Raw genomic sequence first — 15197 nt, 5'->3', positions numbered from 1 at the left:
CTCAAGATTGTCCTAATAAAATTTATCTTGAAACGTTTATAGGACAGAAATACCCAGTGAACACTTACATTGTGTAAAAGGCTATGTCTGCTGGTTGCTACAATCTGACCACTTTTCAAAAATCAACACACTGACATGAGAGAGTAAAGGGTTCACTAAGAATACAATGCTAGTATCTGTATATGCCTGAGAGCCTGGGGGCGGGAGTTGGGGTGGGGTGGGAAGAGAGCATAGGCAGACATGCAGACTTGCAGACATGCAGACAGAACCCTCTTTCTCGTGGCATTTTTCTTAATAAGTCTTTCGAAAGCAAGCTTTTCTGGGGTTAGCTTTCCTACTCACCAATTCCATCATTCTGGAAATGGTCATTCTGGGGATGATGGAGGCTTTTCACCTTTAAAGACAAAAACAAATGCATGATAAATAACCTAAGCGTGTTTTAAAATTAGAGAACAAAGTGCTCCTAAGCATACACAAATAAAACATAAATGCCCACAGTTAGTATTTTATTACGAGGCTACAATCTGGACCGCTCTCAGCCGTGTCACGGCAGCTGCATCAGGCCATGCCTTTAGGCAACGCTGCTGCATCTTCAGTTTTCTGCTTCAAAACTAACGCCATCTAAAGACCTTTTTTGTTTTGTATTTTGCAGATTTACTTTGTCGTAGAGTGTGTGTGTGTGTGTGTGTGTGTGTGTGTGTGTGAGCATGCTTGTACCCTCGAGAATGCACCCTTGTGCTTGTGTACGATCCCGTGCGTGTGTGTATGAGCAGAGTTGTAGGTGGGCACTGAGGCAGAGAGGTTAGAGTAGGGATTCGATATCTCGGAGCTTAATTTACAGGAGTTTGGGAGATCCCAGCTTTATTACAGGAGGGCAAGGGTGCGAACTCCTGTCCTTATGATTGTGCAGTTTCCAAGCTTCTGAGCTCTGTCTCTAGCGCCTGTTTTGTTAAGACAGGGTCTCATGTAGCCAGGCCGACTTCAAACCGGCTAGGTAGTCAAGGATGACCTTGGTCTTCTGATTTCTTCTGCCTCCACCTCCTAAGTGCTAGGATTCCAGGTATGGCCCCCATGCCCACTTTTATATGGTGCTGGGGTGGACCTTTGTGCACACCAAGAGAGGGAAGCACTCTCCCATCGGAGCTACATTCTCACCCCTCAAACTCTTTTGTATTAAACAAATTTTGGTTTTGTCTGATTTTTTTATGTTGCCTGACTGGCCTGAAACTTGCTATAACATGGGCTGGCCAAAAACTCATAGTGGCCCCACTGCCTTCCAAGTGCTGGAAATGCAATGAAATATGCCATCAGAATAACTCCAGTCTACGTCTACCCCACAGTAACATCCCTACAACTGCTCTAAAAAGGAAATGACAAAACATAAAAGTTGTGTTTCAAAAAGGAAATCTCAAGTGATCTACTCAAGAAGATAAGATCCATACTAACACCGTTTAATTTTTTTTTAGCATGATTCACAGTATCTCAAAGAATTCAATTTTCTCTGAAAAAAGCAAGAGACCTGATGGTTTGGAGAGAGACTTTAGTTAATTGCTAGGAGGTAGTTGGGCAATAGAGATCAGAAGCACCAAAGACGTACAGAGACTTTAACAATGTAATTGCACTTCTGGAAATTGACCCAAATGAAATAATCAGGGATCTGGGCACAGATGTTCCTCACCTATGTGTGATAGATGCTTAAGAAATCCAAACACTCACCACTGGGGCCTCTATTAAATAAGTAACGACACCTGGAGTCATACGGTGGTGCATCAGTCTGCATTAGACAATCACAGTCACCGAGGAGACTGGGGTATCAGTCCTAAAACCACAAGGACCTGGATCCTGCCAACCACCTGCACCAGTGGGGACGCATTCTTCGCAGGGCACCTAAGAGCTCTCGCAGCCCGACAGCCCCGGCCCAGCCTTGAAAACCCAGAACAGAGAAATAAAGCAAGCCAAATCCAACGGAGTGGATAGACCACGGTCTTTTTAAGTCCCTCTGCTAATGGTGTTGAGCAGCAGTGGGAAGCTGACAGAAAGGTAGCCATAACTGACGTCCATCCTCCTTTTATAGTGTGCGGCTTGCTAGCTTACAGACAGGACTCTTGGTGCTATGTGATAAACTAAAGGCAAAAGCAAGCCGGGTCCTGTCACACAAAGAGGTGTCATGTCTTTATATCTAATCCTACATTCAATGCAGCCCAAGAAATACAACCTCCCACCATACTTTGATTTACAGGGTAACTGTGAGCAGCAGATTTGCTTGGTTTGCGCAAAATACACTTTGGTAGCTTATAACCAAACCTGAATGCCCCACCCAGCTAGAGCCAACTATGTACAGAAGTTACTCTATAATAACTAATTCCGTCTGATGATAACCTCAGCATGTGTGCTCACCGCTGCTAAGATGCTAATGCGCGATTTTTATAAGCAAATGCAGCTCCCATCTTTTATGCCCATAAACAAAGGAAATTTGTACCAGCTATCATTGATTTATTTAAGTCTTTATCTTTTTCATCACTCGTTCTGTTTCCCTCCCTTATCCATTCAATAAATGTTTACTAATTTAGAGGACAGGAGAAATGGTCCAATGGTTAGGAACATATACCACTCTTGCAAAGAAAGTGAGTTCAGTTCCCAGAACCCAAGTCCAGTAACTCATAATTGCCGGTTAACTCCAGTTCCAAGGGATCAAACATTCTCTTCTAAACTCTACAGGCACTGTATTAATGTGTATAAACCCTGGAGCCAGACACGGTAGCATGCAACTTTAATCCCAGCAGCGCTCAGAAGACAGAGGCAGAAAGACAAAAGAGAGCTGATGCTAGCCTGGTCTACACAGTGAGTTCCAGTGATATGTAGTAAGATCCTATCTCAAAAATAAAATAAAATCTATCTATCTATCTATCTATCTATCTATCTATCTATCTATCTATCTGTGTATGTGTATGTATGTGTTATGGGGCAAGGTTTGGGGTTATCCTCTTCCCTCCACCATGAGCCCAGAAAAGCCACCTCAGGTCACCATGCTGGCATGCCAAGTACTTCTGGCTATTGCTAGTACTGAACTCCCAACTTTCACATACCCTAGGCTCCTGTGGTTCCCTATAAAAATGTCCCCTGTTCTCTTGTGTCTCAGTCTTTGTAAAAGCTTGCTATAGTTTGGATCTGAAATGTCCCCTATAGACTTGGTCCTCAGCAGGGATGGATCCTGAAAGAGGAGGGATTGAGTGAGAGATCTTCAAGTCAGAAGCCATGTCTTGGGAGAATCTGTGGGACCTGGCCCTTCCTCTTTCTGTTCAGTTTTGCTTCCCAACCATGAAGTAGTGGGTCCCACCAGGACAAGCAGCATCTGCCCCAGGCAAAGGGGCCAACTGGTCACAGACTGAGACCTCTTAAATTGTGAGACAGAAGAACCTTAGCACTTTGTAAGTCAATGATACCCGATATACGCTACAGTCACGTAACACCGAGCTTCCTCACTGGTTTATAAAAATGCATTTTTCTCAGATGGAGCGTCATGTAGCCTAGGCTAGCCTGAACTTATAACATAGCCATGAATAACCATGAACTTATGATCCTCTTGCCTCTTGCCTCCCAGACACTAGGATATCAGGCACATACATCACCATAAAGTACTTCAAACATCTATGATCATTAGAAATTCTTCTAGGCACAGAAACCAGGCAATAACTAACACAAGAAAAACCCAGCCCGGCTGAGCTAGCTTGGGTTTCATTGTTGTTACTTGTTTTGTTTACGATTTCTCCAGCCTTCCTGCTCTATGCATTCAGTGACGTCTCGACCAGAGCCCGTGGTGTGTACCTGCCTCTATCTCCTACTCTGCCATCCTGACATCATCCATCCAGCATCTGCCTCCAAAGGGCTCAGGGCCAGCTTGCTTAGCTATGCTTCTAGCATTTAACACATGGCACACAGAAGCAACTCCTTTGTGTAGAACACTTTACCCTCCAATAACACCAAAACACAGGAGCAAAACAGCATGTTTTAATTAAGCTCCGAACGTATGACTGTGCGTTAACAGACTCCTTTTGAGCTTAGCCGCTACTTAACTGAAAGACCTTCACAACAGCCGTTCGTTATTGCTCACATGTCAGGTATAAGGAAGACCAATGCTAATATACTTTTAAGTTCAGATAGTAAGCTTATTTTTTTTATTACGTCACCAGCAAACTGCAGTGAATCCCACATGTGCCAGTTTCAGAATCTGCTCTTCGGGATATTAAATGCAGGAATTTTTTTCATGCACTGGAGCAAACAAGCCAGCTGTCTTTGCTCAAAGTAACTGTGGCTCAAAACTGAAATTGGCCTTGACTTCCCCCTACCCAGCTCTACCCATTCCAAAAAGCTGTTTCCAGACTGCAGAACCATTTCATCCTCAAGAATCCAGCAAGTTGTCTTAACTATGTCCAAATGACACTTGAAATGAAATGGTTGCTTTTCTTTATTCAAAAAATATTTTAAAATGTAATTCCTGTACATAAGAGTTTTGCATGAACATGCTTTTAAGTGTGTCACTGGGGAGGGTAAGGTGGATCAGCAGGCAAAGGAAATCTGCTCAAAGACAGAACTGACTCCCCTAAGTTGTCCTCTGGCCTCTGCATCTATGCATGGCACAAGTGTGTGGCACACACACACACACACACACACACACACACACACGTTAATAAATGTTTTTTTTTAATAAAAATAAAACGTGTAGTAATCCTTTAAGCTGTGCTTTTATTCACATAGGCTGTCAGCCTTGCTCCTATGAAGCGAGGAATGCTGGGAGGATAGACAAAGGGTACGGGAAGTTTTCAGCCGCCTCACACATTTAGAGGATGACTGGACAGTAAACATGGTCCCCACCAGACTGTGCTGTCAGTCATCCACCCAAGTCTCGGGAAAGTTCCTTGCAAATACAGCTGGCCACCAAACGCGACCTCTAACTGCATTACTTTAACAAGAAGCCAGCGTAAAGCAGGATCTTTACCTTGGGTGGTGACTGCTGCTGTCTGCTACTGTTTCCTGAATGCTGCAGTCTGAAAGCCCGGGGAATAAATTCAGGAGCCAGTGGGTTCAACACGTAAGTCTTCTTGAGCTCTAAAGCCTCTAACTGGGCCTTGATCTGTTCGAATGTGATCCCGTGCAAGCTGTGGTTTTCATGACACAGGGCAATAAACCGCTCCCAAAACTTTCTGCAGAAAAGATTCAGAAATTCAGGTTACAAACACCAGTGGATGAACTGAAGTAACTAAACATGATTTCAAATTCTGTCTACTGCCCCACACTGGATGCTGCCAGTAACTTACATTTTTTTAAACTTATTTTTAATGATGGTTCTTAAACGTTTTAACCTCCCTTGTACCCACAACCCACCAGAGGGTTGCAGGGGAAGTGGACCTGTTTAGAAAGATTTTTTTTGGAACAACTCCCGCCGGAGTTGTCTGGAAATCAGCAGTTCAAGTCACAGGTTAGTAGCAGCGGCTCAATCTACTCGCAGACGCTTTATAAGTACGCCAGCAGTCTAGTTCCGGAGAGTCGGGATAGCAAACACAAGTCGGCAGTGGTGACACTACCCAGCAGAGACAGCCAGGCCTCAGCCTCAGCTCGAGTCAGCAGGAGGGACCAGGAGGGACACCAGGGGAAGTTCTCACCTGTGCCTCTCTCAGAGGAACAAAGATCAACAAAGACACAAGACCCACAAGTGCTATGCAGCTAGTTCTCTGAATAAGCCTCGCTCTGTCTCTTGTCACTGTCTGCTGAGTCAAAAGCAACAAAAAACTGCAGCACAACACCAAGAATTTTTTGGTGCGCTTCTCTTTATGGAGTACTGACAAATGCAGCTCAACCACACAACATAAGGCAGGCCAGTACACACATGCTATTAACAAAAAAATCCTTAATCACATGTGAAAACATGCTTGGTTTAACAGAACATCCTTTCACCTGTGTCTGCTTCAACAAACGTCCCTTCATGAGTCTGCCTTAATCTTTCACCAAGTTTCCACTTCAGCCCACTCCAAATCCTTAAGGCTAATATTTATCTAAGAACAATGTAAATGAAACCTTTCTCAATGACAAAAGTGTAGACAGTCTAGGAGCGTGCTGTATACAAGAATACCGTAAGAAACTTTGGCTCATCCAAAAATACAGAACCATGTGTTTGTGAACCAGGTAGTGAGGCTTTCAAAACTGAGTAGCTCAATTTATAGAAAGTCTGTACTTCTAGTCTTATCCACACATACACATACATGTATTACATACTTGTAATGATACATGCACTTATACACATCTACAAACAATTACATTCTGCATACAATTAGTCACACCACACTGCATACACATAGTAGTAATGGTTTCTGCCAAGCAATGTCATGGCTCTCCTTCCTGATATGTAAATATGACAGTCATTTGATGGTAACAGCACCCGAAACTGCCTTTCTCAGAACTCACCAGTAAATAACAAACACTACATACTAGAGAATTAAGATGTATAGCATGTTAATATGAATTACAGGTTAGAAGGAACTTTGTATAGGGCTAAGGAGAGAACTCAGTTGGTAAAATGCTTCCTGCATAGCATGAAGACTGGAGTTCTGAACTATAATACCCATACAAGAAAAGGCTAGGGTGTGCTCTGTAACCCAGGAGGATCGATGGAGCTGGGAAATCCCAGGTCAATGAGAGACACCCATCACCAGAAAACAAGGTAGGATGGGTGGAGGATTGCTTGACCCAACTTTAATGTCTAACACCCACATCAGATGGCACAATGGTTTACAACTCCAGCTCCGGGACCTGGCTTCTCACCTCTGTAGGCACCACACACAAATGGTGCATGCATATTGACATGAAAATAATAAGGTAGAAAGTGAGAAGGATATTTTGTCATAGACTTCCACAAATACACATATGCACACACGTGTTTGTGAGCACGGATACACACAAACACACACACACACACACACACACACACACACACACACGGACGCACGCACGCACGCACGCACACATGTGTGAGCACCTAGATATGCTAGATTACATAAAACCAAGTCAGAATAAAAGCTGGAGCCACAAAGAAAATAATCCACATGAGGATTCTCAAAAATAACCAGCTACTCATATATTTTTCTCTTAGAGATGCTTGTCATAACACAACTTATAATATCAATTAAGTGCTAAGAGCTAAATACATTATAGAAAATATAGTTTGAAAAATTAGGCAAAACAAGCCAACCTCAAAAAATGAAGAATCTAGATTTAAGAGTGAGAGAGAACACAGAGTTCTGACAGAGCGAGCAACCCTGGCAGTGTCCCTCACTGCAGTGTACAGTGACATTATCATGTCTCTCCTTGCACTGGCTTCCTTGTGTACAGCATGGAGTAAACAATATTACCAACATTCCTTACTGTGTTTCTCATTAAATTTCTTACTTCTAAACTATTAGAGAAGGACACAGGGAGAGGGTGCTGGGGAGACACCAGGGCCTCATGTGCCTAGGCAAGCATGTACTATTTCTTACAAAAACAGCCTTGGGTTTTGGTTTAGTTTGTCTGTCTCTTTTAGGGAAGCACATTCTATGACATGTATGTGAAAGCCAGAGGACAATGGCTCCCCCCACCCCCCAGGGTTTATGTGGCAAAGGCTTTTACCTGCTGAGCCATCTTGCCTATCCCAAAATTTTTAGTTTTAAAGCTGAAAAGAAATTAGGTTTTCCTCTCCATAAAAGCCCTTAAAAGTAAATTACACTTTTTACTGTGTGTTTCTGAGTGTGTGCAAGTTTGTATGTGTCTATGTACACATGTATATGGAGGCCAGAGGACAGCCTGTGAAGTCAGTTCTCTCCTCCTCTGTAAGGATGAGCACCAGTACAATCAGCGAGCCATCTCAACAGCCTATGAGGTCTCTCCCAAGGACCACTCACACCAGCATCATGAGGAATTCCTAATAGAAAGTGGAAGATCATGTGAGAATTTTGAGTGTGTGCATGGGGATGAGAACTCACGACTGTGGTCACAGGCTTTGTCATCCTTGGTGTGCTCCCTAAAGCGGCAATCTCTTACTGTGCGGACATTGTACAAAAGTAATGTTGGCTAGAAAGCCACATATGTCCATACACTGTAATGTAAGTTCACATATCTGAGAAACATGGCCCGACTTTTCGTTTTGTGTGCGTGAGTGAGTGCCTGTGTGTGCCTGAGCCTGCGCATGTGGATGAAGGCCAGAGGTCAACTTCAGGAGCAGCCAACCTTGCTTGGGTTTTGTTTTTGTTTTTATAGGCAAGGTTTCTTACCATCCTAAAGTCAAACTAGGCTGCCCCCGCACAAAGATTTTTTGGGGGATGGGAGGAATACAACTTGAACAGGTAAATTGAACAGGTCCTCATGCTTCTAGAACAAGCACTTTCCTGACCATCTCTCTGGCTGAACATTGCTTGTAATAACTAAAAAGCACGAGCCAAAGTAAATGTCTTAATTTTGTATTAGCTTTGTTTATATACATACATACACACACACACACACACACACACACACACACACACACACACACACCACACAGCACACAGCACACACAGCATTTCTTCACTGTGCTTGGAATATATCATGCTTGGGTCATATTGTACACATGCATTAATGTCTATATATTCACCAAGTTAATGAAAAGTGCTAATAATGAAATCCACTTTAAAGAAGAATTCCTCCAAGGCTGTGATGTGGAACAATGACATCACTGTGCTGCCTGCTCCTGCCCCATCTCCCTCCCCATCACTGGGCTGCCTGCCCCTGCCCCATCTCACTACCCGGTTTCTCACAGTTTTGTCATGCTTTCATGAGAAAGGCCTGAGTTTTGAAGTCACTCTAACAGCTGTTTTGTGAACCACATTAAGGCCTTCAGCAGTTTTACTGAGAGTCACTGCATCAGGCTGCCCATTTAAAATGAAAACAAGGGGTTGGGGATTTAGCTCAGTGGTAGAGCGCTTGCCTAGCAAGCGCAAGGCCCTGGGTTCGGTCCCCAGCTCTGAAAAAAAGAAAAATAAAAAATAAAAAAAAATAAAATGAAATGAAAACAAACAGCCACACTGGACGGTGGCTGGTTTGACTAAATGGGGCAATGTGTGCACAGCACACAGGCAGCATCCGGCAGGGATGGCGGTCAGGAGCAGCTGCTGCATTAATATTTGCTAGCAGAGGAGGAAAAAGTTCATTATATCTTTTTCAGACTAATAGACATACCATGCTCAAAACAGTAACAAAAAGAACAAGATTAAGCTGGTGTGATACACAGGAATGACTTCTGGGAAGCCCAGTGACACCCGAGAATGGCACACCACTCCCTAATACACAGCACAGAGGGTAGGAGGGTGCTGAAGAAACTAAACTGCTAAGCATTCACCCCTGCATTCTGATGGGAGCCGGAGTCACATCACATCCTGGACTCAGCCTGTACTTTACCTATATTGGTTGCTTGGCAAAGTTGTTACTGATTTTTATCACTATCAACCTGTGAACCGCAACCATGATTTAAACTATCCAAATGACAGAGGCAATCAACATTCACACTGTACAATCTATCCCTCGCCTCAGTAGTTTATTACTCCCCGGCAAACACTGCTTAGCACATGAATTGATTGCAGTCCTTTGTCTACCCAGGATTCAGTTGGAAATAAGCCATCAGTGGGCCCTGCCTCAAGCTAAAAATTAGCCCTGCCCAACTCGACAGCAGGCCACAAGAAGAATTCTTCACCTGTCTGCTTAGAAAAAGGAACAACTCATGTCAGAAAAAGACTAAAAAAATGCTACTCCTAGGCTGTTCAATGTAGTCCGTCTTCAGAAAAGGTAACAGCTTCTTCAACAACATGTAGGCTGCTAAATACTCGGAGTTGTTTCCAAGGAGAGCTCAGTAATGTAGCTGCACTCTCCAGCCCACTCATTCATCTCCTGAACACAGAGCTGTCTGCACACACATCTTCCCAGTTTGTATCTTCTCATCATAAACATAACACAAATGGGGAAACGCCACAGCACTCTAACACTAAGCAACACACTTTGGAGAGACTGTTGAACAACTAAACTCAAATGCTCAGGACAGGAGCGAAGTCAGGAGACTCACTGATAATACTTAGTTCTGACTGCTGAGCTGGTTCGGTGGACAGAAGTGCTGGCTGTGCCAACATGTGGATCCCAGTGTGATCCCCAGAGCTCAGGTAAAGGTGGAAGGAGAGGCCCAACTACGCAAAGTTGCCTCCAGACATCCAGATACAGGCTGTGGTATTAATGTCCACACACACACACACACACACACACACACACACACACACACACAGAGTGAGAGAGAGAGAGAGAGAGAGAGCACTTTGTAATCTGCAACACACTCCTGTCCCCAGATTTTGTCATTAGTGATCATAAACTAATGGCAATCAGTTTTCAGACATGAAACTGATACCATGTGACCACAAAACTGCTCCTAGGTGAGCTATGACACCTATAAGCTATTTAAAAAAAAAAAAAAAAAAGAAAAGGTTCGGGCTGGAGACATGTCTCAGCAGTTAAGAGCACTGACTGCTCTTCCAGAGGTCCTGAGTTCAAATCCCATCACCACATGGTGGCTCACAACCATCTGTCATAGGACTTGATGCCCTCTTCTGGTGTGCATGAAGACAGCTACAGTGTACTTATATATATAAAATAAATAAATCTAAAAAAAAAAAAAAAGAAAGAAAGAAAAGAAAAGAAAAGGTTCTTTCCCTAACCTAAGAAGTAGATCCTTTAGTTAACAGCTCTCCCTTGTAGAAGACACTACTAACACAGGTCTGCAAAGATGGCTCAGGGAAAGTGAGTAAAGAGCCAGTGTGGGGACCCAGGCCTACTGTAGTCCCAGGACTGAGGAATGGGGACAAGAGGACAGAGGAGGAGGTGGGCAGGGACAAGGTCCTGAGCCAGCCAGAACAGTGAGCTGGTGAGCTCCCGGTGGAGCTGGTGAGAGATCTACCTTGAAACCATAAGGTGGAGGGGCTGTAGCCAAAGCCCAGTGGTTAGGAACACTTGCTGTTCTAGGGGACCTAAGCTTGGTCCCCAGCACCTCTATCAGGTAGCTCATGACCATCTCTAAGTCTAGACACTGCCCTCGTGTGCATCCATACACAAATATAAACATTCACACGATATAAAATAAAATAGAGTGGAGAGCAATCCTATCATCAACTAATCACAGCACTTAGAAGGCAGAGGCAGGAGGATCTCCGAGTTCAAAGCCATTGAACGTTCTAGGGCAGTCAGGGCTGCATAGAGACCCAGTCTTAAACCAAACAAGCAGAAACCTTAAAAGAAAATAACTACAAAATTACCAAAACTTGGAACTGAGAATTATTAGAATACATTATATACATATATGAAATAATCTAAAATAAATTTAATTATAAAGTTAAATTTTTAAGAAATTAAAATAGCAACAAAGCAAGGGGAGGGGAAAGGCAGTAGACAGTATAAAATTTAAACTTGGCTGAAGATACATGGAAACATGCCCCACCTCAGGCCCTGGCACTAGCTGCCCTTCTTCCTAAGACTTTAGCCACAGATAACCGCACAGCTCACCCTGTTACTTCCAAAGTCAGCTGTCAGGGGAGTCGGCTTGCTGGTGAGACCTCCTCTCAGTCTTTCTGGTCACAACCTCCATACTTCATCTCTTACCGCTAAGTGCTCCTCCTTCCTCTCCCCCACCCCATTTATTTAGTCAAATACTACACGACGTTTTCACTCAGTTTGTTGTCAGTCTCCTTTCCTACCCTGTAGAGTGTAACCGCCACAGAAACAGAGTTGCATATGTGTTGCTCACTGGGCATCTCCAGGGTGGAAGAGAGCTGAGAGTACAGACTCACTTGGGGGCATCTGCTGACGGCTCGGCTCGCAGACTGAAATGAAGTGTGCACGTGCCATCAACAGACCTAAGTAACAGAGCTCTCACCATACCGGACATCAGCCAACAGTAAACCAGACTTTAACTCACCATGTAGCCATTCAGATAAACACATGCATAAAGATGTAAATTACTCCGCATTTCCCATGCAGATTCCCTCAGTTCAGTGACACAGACTTACCTACACCTTCCAATAGAGCACAGAGCAACGGGGTCGCCCACCACAGCAACCAGGGACTGTGCTCTGGTAATGGCGGTATTGAGAAGTTTGTAGTTGGATAGAAACCCGTAATCTAAGTCCTCGGTGGAGTCTTCCAGAAGTTGCTCTTTCTTTTTAATTGGCGTCTGCTTATGCTTGCAAGTGTGGCGTGTACGCACTGTGCTAAGAAACAGAACTCTGAATTGCTTTCCTACAAAAACATTGAAAGACAGCTCATCACTCTGAATCACTGATACAGTAAATCTTACATCTTTAAAATCGTGATGGCTAAACCACAGGTGCTGGTGAAGACACCAGAAATCCCAACCATATGCACAGCTGCAAGTATATGGCTACTCTGAAACAATGACCATCTGATTCAGCAAGTCTGCCTAGGATAAATCCCTCCAACTGAGAGTAAGGTCTCCATGAGGTCACTGCACCCAGGCTCACAGAAGCCTGGATCATGATGCCAAAAACTGGGAACCAGTGAGCAGACACCAGTGTGATTATACACAAGTGACCCAGCTGATACATGCTACTATGTAAATAACCATCAAAGGCACTGCATTCAGTGAATAAAACCTAGTCACAAAGGAACATATGTAAATTGAGAAAAATAGGACCCTGAGATCTCAGATCTCAGTGTGTCTGACCCTAAGCACTTTGGGCAACAGCTACTCAGGCTATATGGCCTGAGTCTAATTCCAAGAGGCCTAGAGTAATGAAACTCCCACAGAGAGAAGGTAGACTAGAGTTAGCCCAGGACGGGAGAAGGGAGACATTATTTAGTGGGTACAGATCTGTGTTTGGAAAGATGGACGGTTCTTGTGATGAATATGGTGAGGACTACACCACTGGAACCAATGCACTTGCCACTCAACTGCACATACAACGCTCAAATGGTTAAGTTTTGTTGTAGACATTTTACCATACACACAAAAAAGTTAATTTATGATTTTGTTTTGCTTTTGAAAGAATGACAATAATTTCTTACTAAATTGTCAAGGCTGGCCTTAAACCTACTACGTGGTCCAGCCTGTCCTCAAACTCCTGGTGTTTGGAATCCTCCTGCCTCAAGCTCCTGAATGCTCACACCCCAGGTATGTACTGCCATGCCTTGCTCAATTTTTTCCCTAACCATATTGCTGAGGCCAGTCTTTGAGATGATCTAGGCCAGCATCCACCCAACACAGCAGCCTCTCTCTGAAGCAGGGCCACTCAGTCCCCTGCAAACAGAGCAGACACAGCAGACTTCACAAAGAAGCTTTCTGGAGTCTGGCTTCGTAACATTTGTTTCTTATAGTAATGGAACACCCCTCATTCTGCTCAAAGGCTCCAACATTTGGTCTCCAGCTTTCTCTTCTCTAAACCCACAATTTCACCTGTTCCCACCCAACATCGGCTGGCTTATGTCTACTCTTTGAGCAGAGCATTTGTGTCCATTACTAAAATACCCAACTGAGTGAGGCCTGGATGAGGTAGAAGGGATCCCCTTGCTCCCCATGATCCAGCCACTGCGTTACTCTTCCTGCTGCATCAAGCACCTACTACCACTAGGCCTTTTCTGGTGTTCCCATTAGAATACTGCTTCATCTGGTCTGGAGGCTTTTGTTCAGGTGAGCTGGTCCCGAGGGTGTGAGGCCTAGGCAGAGCAGGGCTGGAGGCTGCTCTGGGGGTGCATATAAGAGAGTGCTCACACACGGACCAGCTCTGCCACTGCCCAGGTATGAATCCAGGACTCTGTGGCGGCCCACCCCGTAATCTATACCATTTATGAAGGACTGGGAAAAAGTGAAGGCTAGTCTTGCTGTTCCAAAGCTGCAGGACCTCCATGACACAGGGCAACAACAGGATACCTGGGAGGAGTCCCAAAGAGGTTCCAATATTGATAGTGTCTCAGAAGCCAGAGACCTTGAAGCAGACCAGTGACTCACTGCAAGTGGAGTGAGTGGAGTGTAACTGTGGGACACTCTGTGACATACTACAGTTCTGATGAGATGTTTTCTATGCTTTATTTTGCTGCTGTTGTCGCTGTTGTTGAGGATTTGTGTGTGTGTGTGTGTGTGTGTGTGTGTGTGTGTGTGTGTGTGTGTGTGGTGTTTATTTTGTGGGGAGGTTGGAAGGACAAAGGGCAGAATAAGAGGATGGGGAGATGAGTACATGATGTGAAACTCATAAAGAATCAATAAAAAGCTAATAACAATAATATGCTTCATCTATTTAAAAGGTACAAAGTTTAAAACAACTCATCTCATGAACAATGAAAACAAGCTTGTAGACACTTAGTCACTTAAGGAAGTCTACAGATGAAATCTTTCAAATTACCAAGTACAACACAACAGCGTGCACCATCTTATATGCTGTCATGGCTATATCACGTAGACATTTGTGGCATGGCATAATATGGTGATAGATAAAGTCAATTTGTTAACACTATCTTTTTTTGGATATTGGAACCCATTGCCAGCCCAAAAAGGTGATGAGATTCTTTCTTTCTTTAATTTCTTTCTTTAGATTTCTTAAAGGCCTAAGATTATTAAGGGAATTAAAAATCCAATGTGGACACACCGTAAGACACTCAAACAGCGTAACTCACTCCAGTGGACACTGACCTTGGACATTGAGCACCCTTTCTACATTCACGTCCGAGAGCCTCTTCTTCCGAAGTTCAGCTCGTATTCTGAACACCTGATCAGCGTATGGTGTCACCACACCAATGCTGCCGTCGTCTAACTTCCCCCATGCCACTGGCCACTTCCGTCTTAGCTCTTCCACACGCTCCACCACTTCAAATACCTTTAAAAGAACATGTTAAAATTACCACTGGTGTTTGGGTAGAGCATGGTAACCGAAACAAACTGATACAGGCTCACACTTTGGCAAATGCCAATTAAAACCCAATCTACAAATGGTAGTAGCTCATTAATGCTGACATGAACGTGGGAGATAACACTGTCATCACGTTTCAAATAGTAAAATCCTATAGTAATGAAACTAATAGAAACACTGAAACAAGACAATATGCTAGACAAGCGGCCACACCTTCCACGGCCTCTAGTCTCAAGGTAAAAAGGG

The 15197-nt window shown here is 43.9% G+C and overlaps 1 protein-coding gene across 15 annotated transcripts in view; it reads right to left on the bottom strand.

Annotated features, from left to right (window-relative positions):
* The window catches only part of Helz (helicase with zinc finger), a 145081-nt gene that overhangs the window by 31805 nt on the left and 98079 nt on the right, over positions 1–15197 (bottom strand). For all 15 annotated transcript variants that reach the window (XR_015630449.1, XR_015630448.1, XM_087570853.1 and 12 more), the window contains 4 exons: positions 14735–14918; positions 12102–12330; positions 4997–5201; positions 343–394 (listed from right to left, as the gene is read on the bottom strand). Coding sequence is in view for 13 of the 15 variants with exons in the window: in XM_087570853.1 (XP_087426979.1) it covers positions 343–394; positions 4997–5201; positions 12102–12330; positions 14735–14918 (670 nt within the window). In the remaining 2 variants the exon portion in view is untranslated. The remainder of the gene's footprint in view (positions 1–342; positions 395–4996; positions 5202–12101; positions 12331–14734; positions 14919–15197) is intronic.

The sequence above is a fragment of the Rattus norvegicus genome, chromosome 10, assembly GCF_021556685.1.
Source record: "Rattus norvegicus strain SHRSP/BbbUtx chromosome 10, alternate assembly SHRSP_T2T, whole genome shotgun sequence".
NCBI classification, from domain to species: domain Eukaryota; kingdom Metazoa; phylum Chordata; class Mammalia; order Rodentia; family Muridae; genus Rattus; species Rattus norvegicus.
The sequence above is the reverse complement of the archived record's forward strand: the minus strand, read 5'-3'. Positions and strand labels throughout refer to the sequence as shown.